We start from the raw sequence: 21860 nt of genomic DNA on the forward strand, positions 1-21860 counted from the left end.
ATACAAGCGCGACAAGCAAATGAGCGGATTTTGTCTCGAAATAGCACACGTCTGGACCGGCACGTACAACTCGAACTTTTCGCGCGTCTCATAGGCATGCACATCTCGCGTTTTAACAAAATACTGAGGGTATTTACGCACAAATTTACAAGCCTCAATCAAGTAAATGGAAAACAGTGGCAAAACATCAAATTTTTTAAAAAGAGGCCGGGCCGAACAAACAGGCGTCGGACCAGGCCAATACCGCTCGCCGGCCATCGCACGAACAAGGCGCTTTTGTGCCATAAAAACAAGATCTCGTGCCTGCTCTGATCCACCCCAAATTACAATGCCATACTGCATAATGGAGTACGCATAAGCATAATAAATCATGAGCAAGTGCTTTTCGCTAACCAACTTCAACAAATTATTTACAAGGAAAACAGCACTATGCAACTAAAAAAAGTCCACAGATGTGAAACTCATTTGGTGATTTGTCCAGGTATGGAAAAAACTATATTTAAAAAGGATGGATTTCACTTCATTTATTTTGCATACTCATTACTTGACGAATGATTAAAATTTTGTTCAAGATTTTTTTGGAAAATTTCAAAATCATCTTTAAAATTTAATACAAAATGATGAAATTCTCAGAAGTGACATTCTGATTTGCTGCCAAAGTTCAAAATCGTTTCTCAAAGAAACAGTTTTCAGGCAGTTAATTACATGTTTGTGGTTTCCTAATTGCTACTTTTTCACGCCGTATTATTATCACGAATGTTCATATATCAGTAATCAGAAACTCAAGATTTTCTTAGAGAAATTTTATTTGTAATTTCTATTATGATTATTTATTCTTTTAAACTTGAAAAACAGAGACCGCAGAAAGATGAAAATGTTAAAAATGTCCATAAAGTGAAAATCTATTAAAAAATAATTAATTTTAATGGTAAACAATTAATTAAATATAAAATCATCAAGCGTTTATTTTACATTATTTGCATTGTTGTATTAAAAAAAAATTAGCAGAGATGAAAATCTTCAATCCTGAACTTATTAACTGCTATCAATTTAACAAAAAAGTTTGGTGGAAAAAAATTATGGTTCTCTTGCATGGCTGATTGTGAGGAAGTGTTTGGTCTTTGCCAAAAGCTCAAGCTTGATGGCGCGATTGTTGGTGCGATAAAAAGAAATTGGACGCACGGGCCGCGGTGAAAAGGATGGTCGGCGGCGGCGGCGAACGGGGGCCGGCAGATGCCAAGCAGAAAACGAGTTTATCGACCTTGCTGCTGGTGCCTTTGACTCACTTGCATTCATTTCGCTCCAATCGAAGCAAACTCACCTGCCCGCCGCCGACAACAACAACAGTATTTTTAAAGAGGCGATTAAAGCGTTTCGAGCTCAACGGATTCATGCCTCGGGAGAGAATTCCAAATCGAAAGTGGACGTTTACTTTTTGTGACGCTCTGAGCCATATTTTGACTTCATAAATCGACTTTTAAAAGGGTTTAATTGACACCAGCCTGGGGCAATATTTAAATTGGATATATAAAAAAATTAGGTAGTTAACGTCTGATAAGTTTCTCCTTTTTTTGCTCGTGTTTCATGTAGCAAAAATTTAAGTTACACTTTTAGAATATTGAAATTAAATTCCAGTAGCAGAAGAAGACAATTTTAGCAATCTTTGCAAATATATTGGAAATTGTTAAAAATACTTGATTCAACAATTCTAAATAAAACTTAAAACAAAAATGATTATAAAATTAATTAATCAAAGAACAATTTGAAAATGGAAAGCAGCGAAATTTCAGTTTATTAAAATCCGTGGATCTTTTTGCATTTGAGCAAATAATTATTTCTCCTAACAATAAGAAGCATGTTGCATTTGTCAGTCTTCTCTTTGCATAATTTTCTGGTAAAAAGGTCGAGGCAACAGTTTGCATTCTTACTTGACCTTCTATCTTTTAAAGAAACAAGCATTAATCGGATTTGGACATTCCATGCTCTACATTACTTTCATTTGCGTGCGATTCTTTCTGTTCTCACACCCCATGCCCAAATTTGAAGTTAGCCGATTGAGATTTTCACAGCATAACAACCATGACTTAAAAGCAACACCCCTAAATTTTTTTGAAAAATTTCCAAAATTGCGGGTTTTATGGGACATTTTGAAAAAATTAAAAAACCTAATTTTCTCGCGTTCTATTGATCGTAGAACAAAAATCCGGGTATGGTTGAATTTGTCTTGACGATTTCTACAAGTTTGCTGTTGAGTAAAAAGTTGTAGGTCAAAGTTCAAGGTCATTTTTCATGACCTCAAATTTTCAAATTCAAATTTGAAAATGGGCCGCACGTTTTAAAAAATTTTTGAGATTGCCATTCGATTCCTCATGAAATTTTACATAAAATATGTCAAAACTGGAGTGACGTTTTTCTTTGTTAAATTTAAAAATAAAAAAGAATATTAAAAAACGTGGTTTTTAGTGCCTCCGCAGGCAGGGCCAACATTATGATCGCTTTTAACGTCGTCCCTGATCATTTTAGGTAAAAAGTGATAATGACAAAAGTTAATGCCCACGTCAAGTCAAATCGAATGGTGTATATATTGATGGCATTTGGTGACCTTCAGGTCAAAGGTCACCCAAGTCGGTGACCTGAGGTCACCTGACCTGGATGTGTGATACGAACTTAAAAAGGTCTTGTTGAGAGGATAATTTTGGTCACCAAATTTTGGTCTGTACCTCAACCACAAACCGATTAATTGTGTTTTTCATTAATTCAATGCACAATTTTCAACACAATTAATTTTAAAATTATAATTAATCGGCTTGTGGTTGAGGTACAGACCAAAAATTGGTGACCAAAATTATCCTCTTAACGAGACCTTTTTAAGTACATATCACACATCCAGATCAGGTGACCTCAGGTCACCGACTTGGGTGACCTTTGACCTGAAGGTCACCAAATGCCATCAATATATACACCATTCGATTTGGCTTGACGTGGGCATTAACTTTTGTCATTATCACTTTTTACCTAAAATGATCAGGGACGACGTTAAAAGCGATCATAATGTTGGCCCTGCCTGCGGAGGCACTAAAAACCACGTTTTTTAATATTCTTTTTTATTTTTAAATTTAACAAAGAAAAACGTCACTCCAGTTTTGACATATTTTATGTAAAATTTCATGAGGAATCGAATGGCAATCTCAAAAAATTTTTAAAACGTGCGGCCCATTTTCAAATTTGAATTTGAAAATTTGAGGTCATGAAAAATGACCTTGAACTTTGACCTACAACTTTTTACTCAACAGCAAACTTGTAGAAATCGTCAAGACAAATTCAGCCATACCCGGATTTTTGTTCTACGATCAATAGAACGCGAGAAAATTAGGTTTTTTAATTTTTTCAAAATGTCCCATAAAACCCGCAATTTTGGAAATTTTTTCAAAAAAATTTAGGGGTGTTGCTTTTAAGTCATGGTTGTTATGCTGTGAAAATCTCAATCGGCTAACTTCAAATTTGGGCATGGGGTGTGAGAACAGAAAGAATCATGCAAGCATGAATTATAATTAGGATTTTACTGCATTCAAAACATGATGTCTTATATTATAGGTTTAGAAAATTGTAGATCACAATTCAATTGTTTGCAATTAATTATAAATAAAAAATATTTCAAACTTTAAAATAAAAAGTGCATTTTGATAGTCTCTTTCAATGTTTCAATCTTTTTAATTGTCTTTTATATAAAATAAAATTTTAATTGGAATGAATTATAAAATCAACAATTAAAAACTTGATTGAATTTTATGAATCTAAGAAATTGAATATAAAAAATGTATTTGTAACAATATGGACAAATAAACAACAATAATAATAAAAAAATAAAAAATATTGATAACTTCCGTAAATTCTTCAACTGCACAAAGCAATTGTTACCAAATTTGTTTACAAACCTAATTAGTTTTCAAAAAACGAAAAGTACTTTAAAATTATTCATGAGCATTTATTATTAAATTTTAAACTGTTTAAAGCTTTATTACTTTATAAAGACTTTAAAAATATACGTTTTTTTTGTTGTTGATAAAATGCTGATTTAGATCAAGAACGATTTCCATGAATTCAACATCAAAATAAATATCGATTCATAATAAAATAGTCGGTGTGCCAGCTGGACCCGCTTGAGTTTGGCTCATCTTCAGCAAAGCCGCGTATGCAAAGTGCGGTTCAACCCGTCCCAAAAGTGGCCATAGAATGCTTTACCCTCTCAATTGCATGAATAAAACAGCCAAATGTAAGGATGTGGTGCAAAAAACACTGACCTTTTCATCGCTTTCTGAGAATCACGGACGCAGCTGCCGAGCCGAGATTGCTTTTTGGCTCATCGCTATATTAACTAAGCATTGATTGACTCCGGCGACACTAGGGGGACGTTTCCGTTTTGGGTCCTTATTTGTTCACGCCTGCCTTGATTAATGCGCGACACTCGCTATTTACGGAAGAAGAAGAAAAGGTTTCCAAGTAGGAATATAACCGACAACTAGCGTGGAATAGTAAGCAGCGGTGCGCGTCTAGCGGCGGTTTCTGCTTAATGTGTTGCTCAAGTTAGCGCATGTCAAAACAATATGTCACAAAACGAATGCTAAATTTAGCGCCGACACAAGTTTATAATAATACGTTGATTTGAATTGTAATGCGGTGTCATTAATTATTTTTTTAATATTTGATAATTCAGCTAAATCTTTCTTCCCCATAAAAAAAAAACAAATTTAATTATAATTTTTTTTCTATTATTTAAATAAACAACATATATTATTCCGTAAAATCAATAATTTAAAATGAAATGAAAAAACAAAACTGAAAATAAATAGACGAAATGAGTAGATTTTTTACTGAAAATTGAACTTATCCTAATTTACTCCAATTTTCATCTTCAATAAATAATAATAAAGTCATCCTCTTTACAATTTCCCAGGAAATACATAAATATTTTTTCCAGCTCAAAAATCGTTAATTATTTTAATTAATTTGCACTGTTGCTCATTTGTAAGATTTATTTTACATCAAATCAATAACAACAAATCTGCGTTCTAAATTCATGAAATTTGCATAATTATATATTTTTTTTAAATCAGAAAAGATAGTATTTTTATGGTATCTATAAATAAAAATATTTAATCATGTGATATTAATTCGATTTTAAAGCTTATTTACGAATTCAGTGTGGCTTTAATTCTGCCATTGATTAACCGCTTGAAATTAAATCCTATTCCACAAAAACCACAATCAATTATCAAATGACTGATCCTTGCCAGATCATTTTATCAAATTCAATTAAAGAAGGAAAATTATTGATGTCAAATCAAAACTTCTCAACTGAAGTTTTCAATAAAATTGGAATCCCCTCCACTGGAATTAAAATTTTCAGACAAAGATATTAATTTTTTTCAGCATTTTATGATTGATTTTCAATTGTTTGAGTTTACATCTCTTTGGTTTCCGAACGGCAAACAAATCAATCATTGTCAGCATTATCATCGAAGCGAACTATTGAATAAAATCTACTCGGTATGATTTTTATACGTTGATATAGACAATTATTAATGATTTCCGAAACCACAGTGACCGCACGATATAAAATTGATCGGCGCAATTGAGAGCTTTCGAAACTTCTTTTTCAGCAGGTGCATATCAAATGAATTATGCACGAGGTGCTTCACTTAATCCGCCGGTCAAGTTCAGTAAGTTCACGATCGGGGACAACTTCTGTGTTTTCAGCGCAACAAGGTGCAAAACGCTCTGAATGAATAATTAATTTTCTTATATAAAAAAAGAAGTTTCTCGCCGTCACGGTCTCTGCGTGAAGCAAGCCAGTTGAGTTAGTTGTTCTCCTACTGAATTTATTTTTTTTCCTTCCGATGGTGGGCAGAGCAGCGGTTTAAATTACGCGTATTCCGTTCAATCAGAATTGGCCCGAAAATATTTCAAGACCATCCAACTGTTGAAGATATATCATATATCTGAAGCAATATCATATACGTGTCCGCGAATCAATCTTGCGGACCAAAAATCTCTGGTCGAAAATAAATTTTTAACGGTTGTTCCAACGTCACGTACCGGAGCAATTCATAAAGCACCAAAACAGGCACCAGGTGCGCGTTTTAATAGCGCCGGAATTCCATTGCTTTTAATATTATTTTATATCGCTCTTCTCCTCCGCCTTGTCACTGTGATCATCTCAAGTTCGTTAACCCATCTCCCGCTGGACCAAAAAACACACCGGCTTTGCGAGCCCAACCGAGTGATAATTCCGTCCATCGAAAGTAACCGGGCAAGGCTATAAAATTTGCAAGCTCTACTCACCAAATTGAGGCTGAAATTCGAGTTTGGCTGAGAGAAAAACGCATGGAAAACCCAATTCACTCGATAAAACCACAACAAGACGGTCGGTCTCGCCCAGATGACTGGCCTTGGGCGACGGTGCTGCCCCTACCTGTTATGCAACGCAATATTCGCCTAATCTTGAAAATGAGTAGGGTGTTTACTCAGGAGCTAAATCCTTTTTCAAATTTTCTCGTTTAAATTCAATTTAACTCTGTTTAAATTGGTAAAATATGTTTTAAGAACTTAAATAATAAGTTTTTAGCCTCGTTTTATCAGTTAAAGTCATTTATTAGCGATTTATTAGTAGTAAAAAGTAACCTCTTCATTCTCCTTCGTCAATTTTCCACCTGAGAGGGGGGCGTGACAATAACATAAACACTCGCACGTGCGATTACATTTTTCTCAGCGGATTATAGTACTTTGTCGGGCCGAATGTCGTCGATTTTAAACATCAACATCGGTGTGCTGGGCCACGTCGACTCGGGGAAGACGTCGCTGGCCAAGGCTTTGAGCACCACGGCCAGCACCGCGTGTTTTGACAAAAATCCCCAGTCCAAGGAACGCGGAATCACCATTGACCTCGGTTTCAGCTCTTTTCAAGTAAAAATAATCTTCTTAAAATCTATGCTTTAATTTAATTTTGCACAGGTCGACATGCCGGAGCGTCTGAAAAGCGAGACCAACTGCAGCACTCTTCAGTTCACCTTGGTTGACTGTCCTGGCCATGCGTCCCTCATCAGGACAATCATCGGTGGCTCACAGATCATCGACATGTTCATCCTGGTCCTTGACGTTACCAAGGGTATGCAAACACAGACGGCAGAGTGCCTAGTCATTGGCGAAATCACGTGCAATAAGATGATTGTCGTCCTCAACAAGTCAGATTTGCTGCCAGTGGAAAAAAAGCAGGCAACGATTGAAAAGGTTAATCTTTCATTTTCGTTTTTTTACAAATTGAAATTTTAATGAATGATTGTTTTTCTAGATGACAAAGAAAATGAAAGCGACATTGCAGAATACTGTGTTTAAAAATGCAGAAGTTGTTGCTGTGTCAGCCAACCCCGGTGGCCAGGAGACTGACTCTCCAAAACCTCATGGTATTGAAAAGAATATAAATAAATATAATTGAATTCTTATGGAAATTTTGTTTCAGGGCTTCAAAGTTTAGTTGACTGTCTTTGTAATAATGCCTATGTACCTGAAAGAAGTGAAAGTTTGCCATTTGTCTTCTCAGTTGATCACTGCTTCGGAATCAAAGGTCAGGGAACAGTAATGACAGGCACTGTTCTTCAAGGTGTCGTCAAGATAAATGATGTAAGATTTTGATTCGCTAATGTTTCGTCACACTTAAAATCATAAAAACTGTAGGTTGTTGAAATCCCTGCGATAAAAGAAACCAGAAAAGTGAAATCAATGCAAATGTTCCGACGGCCTGTGGAAAAAGCAGCCCAGGGTGACAGGCTTGGCATCTGTGTGACTCAATTTGACCCAAAACTTCTGGAACGTGGCCTCGTCTCTGTCCCCAACTTCATTCCAACCATCTATGCTGCTGTGGTCAGCCTGAATAAAATTCGCTTTTTCCACGGCTCGATAAAGACTAAATCAAAGTATCACATGAGCATCGGACACGAGACTGTGCTTGGAAAAGTGACTTTGTTTAAAGGGTCACAGCCTTTTGACCTGAAGAATGAGTTTGAATATGTGGAGGAAATTGAGTCTGAAGAAAAGGAATCCGAGCTTGCTGGTCCTTCGTACTTTGCTTTGATTGAATTCGAGAAGTCTGTGACTGCGATTCCCGACTCTCTGGTCATTGCCTCTAAACTGGATATGGACATTCACACTAGCACCTGTCGACTGGCATTTTGGGGGAAACTGATCCTCAACTTGGAAGATAAATCGTACTCAACTAATGAACTGCCTAAGCTGAAAATTTACAAGAATAAATCCAAACGTGGAATTGTGGAGAGATCTCCGAACAATTCAAGTGTGATTGTGAAAAATATGTTCAAGAAAGAGACTAATTTGCAACTCTTTGCCAATATGAGAGTCAAACTTTCGTCTGGAGAGGACGGAGTCATCGAAAGCGGCTTTGGCCAAAGTGGAAAAGTTAAAATCAACATTCCAGGTAATGGTAGAAAAAGTAAAAATTTAAGTGAATTAATTTGTTTGTTATTAGGTGGACTGCTGGAAAAAACTCTAGAAATTTTGGCAGCCAAAAAGGAGTCTACCTCGTCTACAAAGCCAGTCGAAGTGATATTAAACTTCAAAAAGTATATTTACGATAGCAGTAAGAAGATGATTCAAAAGTAAATCAAACAAAACTTTGTCTTTCTTCACGTTGATATTTTACAAAAATTTACAGAAACACAAATTTATAATATGTGATAAAAATAAATAAATCATTCAGCTGCACTCAGCATGCTCACAACAAGTCTATTGATTAATTCAATTACAAAGAACATCACAAATCAAAGCAGCTAGCTGGAAAGCTCAATTAGAGTAGCTTTTATATAAGTTTTATTTTAATTTAGTAAATACTGAAAATGGAACATTTCATAACTCTTAAGAATTAACATTTATGGTTATGCTTCATCGCTATTAGTTATGGCTTTTAATTTGGAGACTGATTAGTTTAAAAATATCTTTTTGTGGCACAAAAAGCCGGACTTGATTCCGGAATCTGGAATTCGAAAACCACTGACACACTAACAAGAGCTATAAGAAAGGTACAGTCCAAGGGCAATCAGAGGATAATAAATAGGATGATAATTAAGAAGATTATCACGGACAGAACCAGAATTGCATACCACTGCCGTCGATCTGTAATTTTTTATTTAATAAATTAATATTCTCCTTCCTCGATTTTTATAATTCATGTTACCATTTGAAATACGGAATACTTTGGCCATTTTCTTGACTGTGGAGTCGATCCTTGACTCGGTATTTTCCATCTCATGCCCGAACTCATCAAGCATCCTAAGCTAAAAAATTAGCAAAATATCCCCAGATAATATTTAAAAAACAACATACACAGCCTGTTCGTCCAGCTCAGATCCGATCTGCCTCGAGACCGTCTTCAGTGTCCCTATCGAGTCCGAGATCGCGTCCAGCTGCTCATCCTGCGAGTGGATCATGTGTTGTTGCTGCTGAATGGCTGAGTCCATAAAAGTGTGGTTTGGACTGTCCATTTCGTTCTCCAGCTTGGAATACTTTGTAGTGCCGTGTGAGGTGGGTGCCCTGGGCGGACTGCTCTCCAACAAAGGCTGTAAAAAAGTTAATCTTTATTTCACTTGTGACATATTTAGAGGCATGATATAAATTGGTTCGGAACTATTTGCACTTTAGAAACCTTTCATTATTTTCTTTAACCGTGAAAATAAAATCAACTTTTGAATCAATCAAATTTATAATTCTTTTTAAAATAATAAAATTACAAATAATAGTAATTATCCGTACCTGTCTGGCAGTCCTGTCTCTGTCTCGTCCTCGAGAAATGTTCATTTTATCTTTCATCAACTGAAAAAGCAAATATAATTATCATAAAATACGGAAACTTTGAAAGTAATTGCTGGGTTATCAAACTTGGAAAGCAATTTATTTGCAAATTACATTCTCACCTTCACTTCTTCCCTGGTTTGCTCAATGAAACTCCGCCTGGACGTGAGCTCTCGGTTGTCGATCTTGAATTTGGACTGATTTTTCTCTACGATTCGTATTTCAGCGGTCAAGGAAAATTAGTACACGGCAATTTCGCAATTTAATATTTGAATTCAACAGAAAATTACAACAAGTCTGTTATTAACCACAATTTGCAGAACTGGATTTGGAGGCTGTAATTGAAGCATAGTCGCCTGCGGCAGTACAAAAAAGACCACCAAACTTGTAATACTGCCTTGAACTGAATTATTATTTCAGTAAACAAAAAAATTAAAAATGTTTAAATCCAAAGTAAAAAATTTGTGATAGCTGTAGGTTTAGTGAAAAGGATATCAATTGTGTCTTCGAGATCCTCCAAGTCCCACTCGATGCTCCTCAAAGAGTTGCGCAACTCAGTGGTGGTCCATTCAAGTTCGTCCTTGGAAATAGCGTCGGTCTCATCTTGTAATTCGAGCCACCGCCGATACAGGCCCCTCGTCTTGTTCAACGCTTTGCACACTTCACTGAAAATTCACAATGACAAGCTTTGTGTTAGAACTTTTTAATGGACAAAAAAACTAATCAATTTTATGTACAATTTGAATTGAAATTAAATAATTGAATAAGCTGGAATTTACTTGAGCTTAAAAAGTTCCGTTATGATTTTAATTAATTTCTTGTTTAATTTTTTAAGTTGATTTATATCCTTGTGAATTTAGGAAATATATTGCTCAAAAAAGTGAATATAAAATGTATTTATTTATTTTAAACTTCTCTAGAATATTTTGAATTGATTTTTATTTAAAATTGCCATGCAAATTTATTTTATAAAGTTCATTATGGATTTGAGTTCTTAGCAAAAATTAAAGCTAAAGTTATTATATAAATAATTCTTATGATTTATGATTTTGATTTACCTGTCAACTAGTCACTAATATTTCATGCGGATATTGATTTATCGGATTCATATCAATAAATAAATAATCATGACATTGACTAAATAAATAATAGGTATAATTAATTTATCTTAATAACATACTATGTACAACTTGTTAGCAAAAATACGAAAACACCTTTATCATATTGTCTAAAATTAAAAAAAAAAATAATAATTTTGATGAAAATAAAATAAATGCATATAAATGAAAGGGCACAGGCCGACAAGACTTTGTCTTGGCCTGACCCTAAAAAAAAAAAAAAAATTAAAAAATAAAATTGGAAATTTATTAAATCATAGAAAATGAAGACGATTCCAACAAATTAAATGGTGGAAATATTTTGAATAAATAATTAATTGTGAAAACTTATTGCGTGCTACGGGACAAACAACAACGAACGAGACGAGGAGCGAGCAAAATCATGAAGGAAGCGAGCGGATTTGGGCGCACGCATTCGAAATCTACGCCGACCCGGAAAAAAGGGTGCTTCGGACGCCGACCGTGTCCGTCGCGGCTACTTACTCTTTGACCACAAAGAACGGGTCTTCGTAAGTCATGTCATACGCGTTTATCGGAAAGCGGGTTCGGGGTCAAATTCGCGGTCGAGTTTTGTCGCGCGATCGCCGTTCAAAAGAGGAGCGGCCACGAACGCCGGCCGCCTCTGGCCATCACCTCGCAAGGCCCACCACCGGTACGTACTGCGGATCGGGTGCTGGAGCCGGACACTTTTTAAACGAGCCGAGGTCCGTCGGCGGCCTGCATTTTGCATGAACGAATCGACATTTCTGACGTCACGCCCCCTTGATCGAACAAAACAAAGGTCAGCGGCAGTGGGCGTGGCCGCAGCCAGCTTTGCAAAGATTTGCAGGAAAGCGCGCGAAGGGAAAACTCCTGCAGACTGCAGTGTCTGGATTCCTACAAAAAGTGTCCTTTTTTGTAGACTTAAGACTAAATTGGGCTCTAATTTTGAGTCATTTGCGCGTAAGCCTCCGAATTATAAGAATAAAAAAGGGGAAAGGAAAAAAGGAATGTCTGTTCTGTATCAAATTAATTAAATCAAGATTTATTTTTTGAAATGAAAAAAAGATGGATAAATTCAGTCCCTTTCTTAGTATTAACCAGATTAACGTGATCTAATAATTTCAAAAATACACAATAATGGTCCATATAATATAATAGAGCATGAAAAAAGGAGGTCCTAATTTAGAGAAAATAAAATTAATTACTTTAATTACCAAATTTTATGTTCAAAATTAATTTTTTTATGAAATTAAAAACTCATTGAACTTGTTTACTTGTGGCTACATTTGGTGATACTATCTTTCCATATACGCGACATCTCGCTTGTCAGAAGCTCGCGTCTCTCGTTTTACTTGCACTGCCGTATTCATGAGAATTTTAACTCTTTTTAATTTTTTCTGTGCTGGCCAAGCCCAATGGCTATATGTGTTGATCGCGACGAGTGCTCAATGAAAACAAGATTGTTAGCAATCGACTGAGGCGTGTTTGCTGATAAAGATAGGTTGATAAAATTGGTGCAGTAGATAAGTCGCTTCCAATGATAATATTGTGTTTGCTCAAGATTGAATCCAAAAAATAGAAAAGAAATTGATGGAAAATTGTAAAATATCGCGGTGTGTAATGTTGCGCTTCAAAGAAACACTGGGCAATTTTTTATTAAATGAATTATTTTGCACATCTATGATTTATATCAATTATAAAATTTATAAAAAAAAAAATGCATTTTGCCCTTTCAAAAATAGACACCATTGCAATTTTTATGATTAATTCCTTACACACATTTTAAATTTTTCTAATTTAATGATGAAAAAAATTCATTTATTTTTTTTATGCATTTATATTTTTAATGATTTCTGCTTTAATAAAATAAATTCCTCAAATTATGCCAGTCCTCCTCCTCCCTGTCCGTAAATTTTAAAATTTTTAACAAAAGAAAACTTAAAAAATAAAAATTTGAGAAATTCTGAAGATAATAAGGAAAGAAAAACGAAAAAAGTTGTAGATTAGATGGAAATGGAATTATATTGAATGAATTTGAAAAAGGAAAATTGCACAAAATACTAAATGCATTAGTTACGAGGTTTCATAAGTTGTTTATATTTATAATTGTTTATAATACTGACAACCGAGCGTATAACCAAATTTAATTTTTCCAATTCAACAAAGTTAAACATTATTTCTGATCAACAACTTTCACAGCCCAGGAGATAGATTTGCAAAAATTTTGTACACTTATTTTAAGGAGTCCATCAACTTTAGGGATTGCAAATTGGGGCAGAGGAGAAGGATGCGTCAGCGTTGAAATGCTGAGGGTTGAAAGAAGACGTTGAGAGGTCAGCGGTGAGCGTTAAAAGTCCAAGCGGTGGTCGTTGAAAGGCTGAGCGGTCAGCGTTGAAAGGCCGAGGGTTGAGCGGAGTCGTGAGTGAGTGAGTGAGTGAGTGAGTGAGTGAGTGAGTGAGTGAGTGAGTGAGTGAGTGAGTGAGTGAGTGAGTGAGTGAGTGAGTGAGTGAGTGAGTGAGTGAGTGAGTGAGTGAGTGAGTGAGTGAGTGAGTGAGTGAGTGAGTGAGTGAGTGAGTGAGTGAGTGAGTGAGTGAGTGAGTGAGTGAGTGAGTGAGTGAGTGAGTGAGTGAGTGAGTGAGTGAGTGAGTGAGTGAGTGAGTAGTGAGTGAGTGAGTGAGTGAGTGAGTGAGTGATTGGAGTGAGTGAGTGAGTGAGTGAGTGAGTGAGTGAGTGAGTGAGGTGAGTGAGTGAGTGAGTGAGTGAGTGAGTGAGTGAGTGAGTGAGTGAGTGAGTGAGTGAGTGAGGTGAGTGAGTGAGTGAGTGAGGTGAGTGAGTGAGTGAGTGAGTGAGTGAGTGAGGTGAGTGAGGGTGAGTGAGTGAGTGAGTGAGTGAGTGAGTGAGTGAGTGAGTGAGTGAGTGAGTGAGTGAGTGAGTGAGTGAGTGAGTGAGTGAGTGAGTGAGTGTGTGAGTGAGTGAGTGAGTGAGTGAGTGAGTGAGTGAGTGAGTGAGTGAGTGAGTGAGTGAGTGAGTGAGTGAGTGAGTGATGAGTGAGTGAGTGAGTGAGTGAGTGAGTGAGTGAGTGAGTGAGTGAGTGAGTGAGTGAGTGAGTGAGTGAGTGAGTGAGTGAGTGAGTGAGTGAGTGAGTGAGTGAGTGAGTGAGTGAGTGAGTGAGTGAGTGAGTGAGTGAGTGAGTGAGTGAGTGAGTGAGTGAGTGAGTGAGTGAGTGAGTGAGTGAGTGAGTGAGTGAGAGTGAGTGAGTGAGTGAGTGAGTGAGTGAGTGAGTGAGTGAGTGAGTGAGTGAGTGAGTGAGTGAGTGAGTGAGTGAGTGAGTGAGTGAGTGAGTGAGTGAGTGAGTGAGTGAGTGAGTGAGTGAGTGAGTGAGTGAGTGAGTGAGTGAGTGAGTGAGTGAGTGAGTGAGTGAGTGAGTGAGTGAGTGAGTGAGTGAGTGAGTGAGTGAGTGAGTGAGTGAGTGAGTGAGTGAGTGAGTGAGTGAGTGAGTGAGTGAGTGAGTGAGTGAGTGAGTGAGTGAGTGAGTGAGTGAGTGAGTGAGTGAGTGAGTGAGTGAGTGAGTGAGTGAGTGAGTGAGTGAGTGAGTGAGTGAGTGAGTGAGTGAGTGAGTGAGTGAGTGAGTGAGTGAGTGAGTGAGTGAGTGAGTGAGTGAGTGAGTGAGTGAGTGAGTGAGTGAGTGAGTGAGTGAGTGAGTGAGTGAGTGAGTGAGTGAGTGAGTGAGTGAGTGAGTGAGTGAGTGAGTGAGTGAGTGAGTGAGTGAGTGAGTGAGTGAGTGAGTGAGTGAGTGAGTGAGTGAGTGAGTGAGTGAGTGAGTGAGTGAGTGAGTGAGTGAGTGAGTGAGTGAGTGAGTGAGTGAGTGAGTTAGCGAGCACAACAGTGTGTGTGAGTTAGCGAGCACAACAGTGTGTGAGTTAGCGAGCGAAATAGTGTGTGAGTGAGTGAGACTCTCGCACTCACTCAATCACTCACTCGCTCGCTCGCTCTCTAACTCATTCACTCAGTCACTATTTCGCTCGCTCTCGCACTCACTCACTCACTCATCCGCTCGCTCTCGTACTGGTCGTCTGATCCGAGGACCATCTTTCTATCTGAGAACCTTGGCTCCTGAGTCTACCTGCTTCAGCTTTCAGCTTCCTTTCAGCAGGCCATTCGGCGTCCACCAGCATACAGTCATTCTGACCCGCAGGCCCGGACTGGGCCCACGGGCAGTCGGGCCGAACCCCGATGGGCCGCGTTGCACTATTATCAATAATTTAACATTGGTGTTATGAGGAAAGGTAGACTGCGCCGCTGAACTGGGCCGCGCTTTGTCAATGAATATCGCCCTGTGGGTTGCGGAGCCCCATCCAGTCCGGCCTTGCTGACCGGCCAGGTCAACCGTTTAAAAAAACGAGTTTGGTAGAAACAGTAGGCATTAAAACGGTGAAAGTTATATTTTTTTTTTTAATTTTCTTAATATGAATTATTTTATTACACCTGAAATTTACATCGATTATAAATAATACATATTTTGCACTTACAAAAAATGACACCATTTTGCATTAATTTCAAAATATGATGGCTCTTTATGGCAGTGTCTGGCTAGTGACTATTTAAAACTAATCTGATCTGCACTTATAAATTGATAGCTGGAGTTAAAAATGCTCTTACAAAAATATTCTTTCTAATTTTTATTTGAAATTTTCTCTTTATTGAAAAAAAAATTTGATTGTGGACTGACAGCTGTGCAGACACGAGTGAATCATTACAGGACTAGGACGTAAAACAACAAGAACGCTTAAATTTACTTTTTGAATATTTTTAGCTTAACGCTTTACAACACTACATCAGATCTAAAAAAAAATGATTCTCCCAATTACATCTTTGGTATGGCTCGTTGCAATCAAGTGGAAGAATCAGGATTTGGCACTGAATGATTTTTTTTCTTACGCTACTAATGCTTAGTAGAGAGTGCGCGTCTTTGGCATGTCTATCAATGCTACATAACTTAGAATGATCTACAGGCTAATTTTTAATAGGAATTATTCATTACAATTAGATGCGGAGCAAAAAACAAGCAGGCGCCCTCGTCGTTCACACACAAAACTGTTTAAATTAAAACGTAATGCGACGAACACAATGTGTGATACAAATGCAATGCAAGGAATTGAAAAGACTGCGGCAGGTCCTTTTTCTCATTTCATATATACTGGCTTCAAAAACGTCTCTGACTTGATTTGTTCAAGGCTCGAGTTTCACTCTCTTCCAGCAGCCGTCGGGTAAAGATTTGCGGATTTCGTCAATGTTGTCCACTTCGATCCTCAACCTGGCTACTTCCTCCGAGTAATCCTTTATCCATTGAGTCTGGAAATTAATATTTGGTCAGAAAAGATATTAAAAATTTATCTGATCAAAGAATTTACCTGTTGGTTTTTAAGCATTTTTAATTCTTCCATTCTTTGGTCCAGATTTGCATCCTGGAATTCTTTTTCTGCAGCTGCCAGTTTCTTTTCAAGTATATTCAGTTGGTCCTCATCTGCACAAAAAATTTAACTTTTGTCTCAAAAAATAAAAATAAATTTAGCATTACCAATATCAGTCACATCCTGCAACTCCTTCATTATGTCCTCAACCTCCTGAAGCGCTTTTTCCACTCTCTTTGATGCTTCAGCCGAATTACTCTTTGCCTGGCCAACCTTCTCTTTGGCCTATTTTAGACAAATTAAATAATAGTTTTCTTGGATATTTAATTTAATTCAATGAATTACCTCGTTTGTCAGGGTTTCATCAGTGTTAGCCTGCAATTCCAGTTGTTGCACTTTGCCACCAGTGGTTGCCACCTGAGAAGAAAGTTTGTCGGCTGCGTCCCTTAAACCTTCGGCTTTCTTTCTTGTTGCGTCAGCAGAATTTCTGATCTCATCAGCTTCCTATTTTTATAAATTATATTAAAAATTTAAAATAAAAGCATGAAAAATATTACATCTGAAGCTTTAGCTGCGTAATCATTCTGGGCCTCAAATGCTGCATCCTTGGCCGCCTTTGCGTGGTCCTCAGCGTCTGTCAAAGCCACAGCTGCCTGCTCTGTTGTTACCCTTGCCTTTTGGATCATCTCCTCAATTTCATCAATTTTATCCAGCGCCTCTTGCGCCTTGTCTTTGCTCTTTTGAACGTCCTTATCAAACTCTGAAATTAATTTTTATTTATATAAAAAAATGTTTTATTAATATTTTGTTTAATTATTCACCTTGAAGTGTCTTTAGAGTTTCCTGAGCCTCAGCCAAAGTTTTGTCTCCCAGCTTGACGGCTTCCTGTGCCTCCGAATCTGCGTTGTCCACGTCGGCCAGAAGTTCGTCGACCGTCTGCTGTTGTTCTTGGGCCAACCGCAGGAGCTCCTTTAAGTTAGCACTCTGCTCAGCCAGATCTCCCAGAAGATCACCGTGATCAGCCAGAACTTTGTCTGCTTCACTCTTGAGCTTTCGGGCCTCCTCAGCTGCGACTTCGGCGTCCGACTTGAGCTTCGGAACGTCCGGTTCAGGCAACTTCAGACCGTAGACCACTGCGTAAATGGCGAGGGACTCATTCAGCATTTGCGAAGCCTTGTCCTTGGCAGTTTGGGCCAAGATTTTGGTCTTGTCCAGCCTGTCGGCCACCGCCTCCAGCTCGTGTCTCAGTCTGCCCAGCTCGTCCTTCGTTGTTTTTTGCTCGTTGATGGCGTTTTTGGCGACGTCGAAAGCGTCAGATGAAGTTTTTACCGCCTCCTCAGCAATTTTCTTAATTTCCTCAGCTTCTTTTTCTTGTCTAAATGAAATATAATTTTAATTAAAATTTAAAATATTCAAAGGAATTGCTTACTCCTGAGCAAGCTGGCGCGCCTGCCGAGCAATATCGGACATTTTTTCACTCTGCTGGCCGAATTGTTCTGATCGCTGCACAGCCTCCTTCAGAGCTTCAGCACCCTCAGTTTGCAAATAATCGACAGCATTCTGAATATATCAACATTATATTATATTATCTTTGTTTTAAATTTAAGTATACCTTTAAACTTTCTCTGGCCCTTTCAATGGTGTCCTCGACTTGAGTTGCGTTGGCTTCTCCCTGGGTTGTAAAAACTCTAGCCGTCTCAGTGAACATTGTGATGTTTTTATGAATTTCACCAATAGACTGCAGTCTGTTTTTCAAATCTTTGAGCTTCTCCAGAAGAGACTTGTCACCAGCTTTAATTTTTTAATTTAGAAAAAAAAATACAAATTTTTTACTTTTTCTTACATCCAGCGCCTTTTTTGGCATCATTCCACAACTGGTCAACACTTTTCTGAACTTCAGTCAACTTTCTCTCAAAGTCAACGTCATCAATGACCGTTGGCGTATCAGTAATATTTGCCAATAGCTCAAGAAGTTTGTCGAGTTTGCTGCGATGGTCGTTGACTGCGTCCTGGACCAGATTGTAGCAATCGTCGCAGTCCACACATCCCCTTTGTTTGTCGTGCGTGTTTTCCTTGCACTGATTGCAAGTCAGGCCCTCCACGTTTTCATTACACTTAAAAAATTAAATTATCATAAAACGATGGTTGGCATTGAAATTTAAATCGCTTACTGGACACTGGCCATATTCGTCACACTGAAGATTTCTCGAGCCGACCTCGTCGCAGTTGCAGTGCTTGCAGCCGGTTGTTGAGAATCCAAAGTGGAACGTTTCACAAACGTCACACCTGAGGCCAGTCACTCCAGGTCGGCACTTACACTGACCAGTGGTCATGTCACAAGTTCCGTCTAAAGAGCCGATTGGATCACAATTGCACGCTTGGCAACCCTATAGAAATTAAAATTTATGCCATAAAAGTAAAAATTGATAAAAACTTTGGAAGGAATCGATAAAAATTTACAATTTAATTTGAGTTTAAGATGAAAGGAATGAATTATGAAAAAAATGGAATTTTTTTATTTATCATTTTAAATTTTAACTCAAATTCAATAAAAGCTCCCCAATGAATCTCAATTGATTGGGACAGGAGACTTTCAATGTAATAATTTAATTTATAATTTAATATTTAAATTTTTTTACCTCTCCGCTATTGATGTTGTAAAATCCATCCTCGCAAACGTCACAATTTTTTCCAGTCACATACGGTTTACATCTACACTGGCCAGAAATCTGGTCACAGGCAAACGGACCTTCTTTTGTTCGCTCAGTACCAAGTCCGTTGCACTGACAGGTCTTGCAGTCTCCCTTTGGCAAGGACAGGGCATCACCAAAGAAGCCTATTTGAATATTGCAATTTAATTATTAATAATTTTTAATTTTATAATAATCTTACCTGGTAGGCAGACTTCACAGTGGCTGCCACCGGTGTTGTAAATGCACTTGAGGCACTCTCCTGTGGTCCTGTTGCAGTTTCCGATTCCATTAGGGTCAACGTTGGAATTGCAGTCACAGGGTTCACACTTTGACCTGAAGGAACCAAAGCGGCCCTCGGGATCTCCAAAGTATCCGTCGCTGCAAATGTCACAACGAGGGCCTGAAATTACAAATATTAAAAAAAAATTACTTTTCAATAATTAAAGCAAACCTCCGTAACCCTTCGGGCACTCCAGGCAGACAACAGTCTCGTCCAAAAGTTGTACACAAGCACTTTGGTTGGGACACGGGCAGGGCTGGCAGTCGCTGTCCGTTCCGGCCAGGGCGTTTCCGTAGAAGCCTCTGGCGCACAGCTCGCAATTTTCGCCGGCCGTGTTGTGCTGACAAATGCATCTTCCGGTGTCAGCGTCGCAAATGTCGGCGTGTCCGTTGCAGTTGCAGGGCACGCAGCGGGCAAAGCGGCCGCCGTAGTTGGGCTCGTGGCGATAGCCAGGGGCGCAGGATTCGCAGAACTGACCAACATAACCTTCAGGACATGTGCACATTTCAATCCAGTTCGCTGGTTTGCCTCCTGTGTCTCTTCGGGCAGTTTGCAGCTTGAAGTCCTTCAAATATCCAACGCCTAAAATATTTTTTTTTTATCAATTAAAAAGGTTGCTCCATAAAAATAAATTAAATTCTTTTTACCATCATAAGTGTATGTGCCCCTGATTTTGATCGCTGTCAAATTAGAGAGGATCCTCATGTACTCTCGGGCCGAAAGTCTCGGCTGCCATCCATACTCAGAATCTTCATGCAGCCTGAATGTGTACTCTCGAATCTATAAATATTATTATTAAATTTTAATTTCAGATTAAATTACATCATTTAAAAAGTACTGAGGTTTTGGGAAGATCGTTTCCTTGTCCGAAAATGGTCTGCACAACTTTTTCACCATCACCCTCCAAAATGATGTCTTCAACCGAAGAAGATGGGCCTTCGCTACCGATTCTCAATTTAAAGGACAAATCTCTGTTGTAACTTGCTCTCATATCACCCAAAAAACGATCTGAATATATAATTAAATTATTAATAATTAATTTAAATTGCAATAAAATTTAATACCTGGGGCAATGAAGTACACAGGGGCATTTCCCACAGCACTCAGAGCGATGGACTGAGTCAAAGCATTGTACTGCAAACTAGTCGATTGTCCACTTGCTTCCTGAGCTGTCCAGCGGTCTTGTCCTCGGACAAACATGCTCTCAAGATTTACTAAAATTATAATTAATATTGGTTTATTTATTAATAATGACACTTATTTCTTACCCTGAGAGTATCCAGGTGCTGATTGACAGACAGAAGAATGACCATAGCAGAAGCACGGAGTGCAACCAAAGTCATTTTCTAGGTCCAAGTTGAAAAAGCTCGGCTTGCACCTGTAATTTGGAAACATTTTATGATAAAAATTCTAATAGAAACTGTATGTTATTTTTCAGCGTATAATCGATTTGAATTAAAATCACCAAAATTGCAATTAGTTTCTTATGATAAATTCATGTAATTCACACACAAAGCCAATGGGCGGGAGGAAGAGTTTGCATTAAACACTAATATAACCTTTAACAGCTATGTATCAAATTTATAAAAATAAATGTAGCTTTAATAAGTCTAATAAATTAATATTCAATGTAATAAAATAATTGCTATTTAAAGATAAAAATACTGTAAAAAATAACAAATATTAAAATAAACATTTTAAATTAATACATGCATGGTAAATTATTTAAGTAAAATAATTTAAAAACTATATTTAAATTGTTATTTTTTTTAACAGGTATTTCATTTTGAAATTTAGTTAAAATTTATTTACCTGTCGCATCTGTTTCCTTCAACATGCAGTTTGCAGTGGCAGACGCCACTGTTGGGGTCACAGCGCGGCTTGTTCCTGAAAGAACCAGCTTCGCTGCATCCGCAAGGTTTGCAGCCCAAAGGCCCGAAGTCGAAGAAATTGGCGTCGCATCTGTCACACTTGTCACCAGTGACGCCCGCTTTACATTGGCATTTGCCTTCACTGTTGCACTGCAGGCTTCGCGATCCTGATTAAATTGTGCAACTCATTAAAAAAAGAACAGAAAATTTTAAAATTAACTATTTCTTTGTTTGTATTTTTCTTCATAAATTATTAAAAGTATTATAAAATGTCACTCACCAACTTCGTTGCAGTTGCAAGGAATGCAATAACCATCCTCCCTCTGGAAAAAGTTCTCCTTGCATCGCTCGCAATTCGGACCGTCGCGATTTCCAGTGCAGTCGAGACAGTGTCCACCGTGACCCGTCCTAGCGTACAACTCCTGGTCGAAGAAACAACGGTTCGAAAAACCATTGCAATTACAGGCTGGAAACAAAAGCAGACGGAAGAATTAAATTCACGCGATTTACTGAGTTTAAAATGATCAATAAAAATCTAAAAGAAAAAAGAAGTCAGGAGAGTAAAATTATATAAACTGGTCAAGGTAATAAATCTTCCTTTGATATAAAAATCCATTAAAAGTCTTATCTTGCAGTTTCCTATTTTG

The 21860-nt window shown here is 37.7% G+C and overlaps 4 protein-coding genes across 6 annotated transcripts in view; 1 reads left to right on the plus strand and 3 right to left on the minus strand.

Moving 5' to 3' along the window:
- LOC132194735 (WD repeat-containing protein 47) overlaps positions 1 to 6475 on the minus strand; it is a 46777-nt gene extending 40302 nt beyond the window's left edge. The window contains exon 1 of one of the 2 annotated variants that reach the window (XM_059616206.1): positions 6343 to 6475. Coding sequence is in view for 1 of the 2 variants with exons in the window: in XM_059616205.1 (XP_059472188.1) it covers positions 4302 to 4309 (8 nt within the window). In the remaining variant the exon portion in view is untranslated. Of the gene's footprint in view, positions 1 to 4301; positions 4411 to 6342 lie in introns of those variants that run through there. The other variant, XM_059616205.1, reaches the window with a different exon arrangement.
- Positions 6476 to 6730: 255 nt separating this feature from the next.
- LOC132194839 (selenocysteine-specific elongation factor) lies at positions 6731 to 8789 on the plus strand. Its single transcript, XM_059616389.1, has 6 exons — positions 6731 to 6963; positions 7012 to 7287; positions 7349 to 7460; positions 7517 to 7677; positions 7732 to 8488; positions 8540 to 8789. Exons 1-6 carry the CDS (start codon positions 6796 to 6798, stop codon positions 8671 to 8673), a joined length of 1608 nt encoding a protein of 535 aa, XP_059472372.1. The 5' UTR covers positions 6731 to 6795; the 3' UTR covers positions 8674 to 8789.
- Positions 8674 to 11724, minus strand: LOC132194840 (syntaxin-6). The gene is made up of 7 exons (XM_059616390.1): positions 11460 to 11724; positions 10354 to 10523; positions 9981 to 10075; positions 9820 to 9879; positions 9394 to 9626; positions 9245 to 9339; positions 8674 to 9183 (listed from the first exon to the last, which is right to left on the minus strand). The coding sequence occupies exons 1-7, from the start codon at positions 11492 to 11494 to the stop codon at positions 9107 to 9109; spliced, it is 765 nt and encodes a 254-aa protein (XP_059472373.1). The 5' UTR covers positions 11495 to 11724; the 3' UTR covers positions 8674 to 9106.
- Positions 11725 to 15412: 3688 nt separating this feature from the next.
- LOC132194697 (laminin subunit gamma-1) overlaps positions 15413 to 21860 on the minus strand; it is a 37416-nt gene continuing 30968 nt past the window's right edge. The window contains exons 7-25 of one of the 2 annotated variants that reach the window (XM_059616140.1): positions 21494 to 21679; positions 21155 to 21380; positions 20611 to 20720; positions 20407 to 20556; positions 20181 to 20350; positions 19990 to 20122; positions 19514 to 19924; positions 19262 to 19462; positions 19009 to 19205; positions 18541 to 18756; positions 18213 to 18483; positions 17982 to 18160; positions 17799 to 17929; positions 17191 to 17744; positions 16927 to 17129; positions 16715 to 16873; positions 16537 to 16654; positions 16370 to 16482; positions 15413 to 16310 (exon numbers count right to left, since the gene is read on the minus strand). In XM_059616140.1, the coding sequence (XP_059472123.1) occupies positions 16188 to 16310; positions 16370 to 16482; positions 16537 to 16654; positions 16715 to 16873; positions 16927 to 17129; positions 17191 to 17744; positions 17799 to 17929; positions 17982 to 18160; positions 18213 to 18483; positions 18541 to 18756; positions 19009 to 19205; positions 19262 to 19462; positions 19514 to 19924; positions 19990 to 20122; positions 20181 to 20350; positions 20407 to 20556; positions 20611 to 20720; positions 21155 to 21380; positions 21494 to 21679 (3851 nt within the window). In that variant the 3' untranslated portion in view covers positions 15413 to 16187. The remainder of the gene's footprint in view (positions 16311 to 16369; positions 16483 to 16536; positions 16655 to 16714; positions 16874 to 16926; positions 17130 to 17190; positions 17745 to 17798; positions 17930 to 17981; positions 18161 to 18212; positions 18484 to 18540; positions 18757 to 19008; positions 19206 to 19261; positions 19463 to 19513; positions 19925 to 19989; positions 20123 to 20180; positions 20351 to 20406; positions 20557 to 20610; positions 20721 to 21154; positions 21381 to 21493; positions 21680 to 21860) is intronic. The other variant, XM_059616141.1, reaches the window with a different exon arrangement.

The sequence above is a fragment of the Neocloeon triangulifer genome, unplaced genomic scaffold (assembly GCF_031216515.1).
Source record: "Neocloeon triangulifer isolate White Clay Creek 2 clone unplaced genomic scaffold, ASM3121651v1 ptg000008l, whole genome shotgun sequence".
In the NCBI taxonomy this organism is placed as follows: domain Eukaryota; kingdom Metazoa; phylum Arthropoda; class Insecta; order Ephemeroptera; family Baetidae; genus Neocloeon; species Neocloeon triangulifer.

Coding starts and splice junctions, on each gene's coding strand:
- LOC132194839 (XM_059616389.1), top strand. CDS start 6,796: ATGTCGTCGATTTTAAACATCAACATCGGTGTGCTGGGCCACGTCGAC. Junction 6,964..7,011: donor TCGGTTTCAGCTCTTTTCAA/GTAAAAATAATC, acceptor AATTTTGCACAG/GTCGACATGCCGGAGCGTCT. Junction 7,461..7,516: donor TGACTCTCCAAAACCTCATG/GTATTGAAAAGA, acceptor ATTTTGTTTCAG/GGCTTCAAAGTTTAGTTGAC.
- LOC132194840 (XM_059616390.1), bottom strand. CDS start 11,494: ATGACTTACGAAGACCCGTTCTTTGTGGTCAAAGA. Junction 10,524..11,459: donor CCGTTCTTTGTGGTCAAAGA/GTAAGTAGCCGC, acceptor GTGAATTTTCAG/TGAAGTGTGCAAAGCGTTGA. Junction 9,184..9,244: donor AGTATTCCGTATTTCAAATG/GTAACATGAATT, acceptor AAAAAATTACAG/ATCGACGGCAGTGGTATGCA.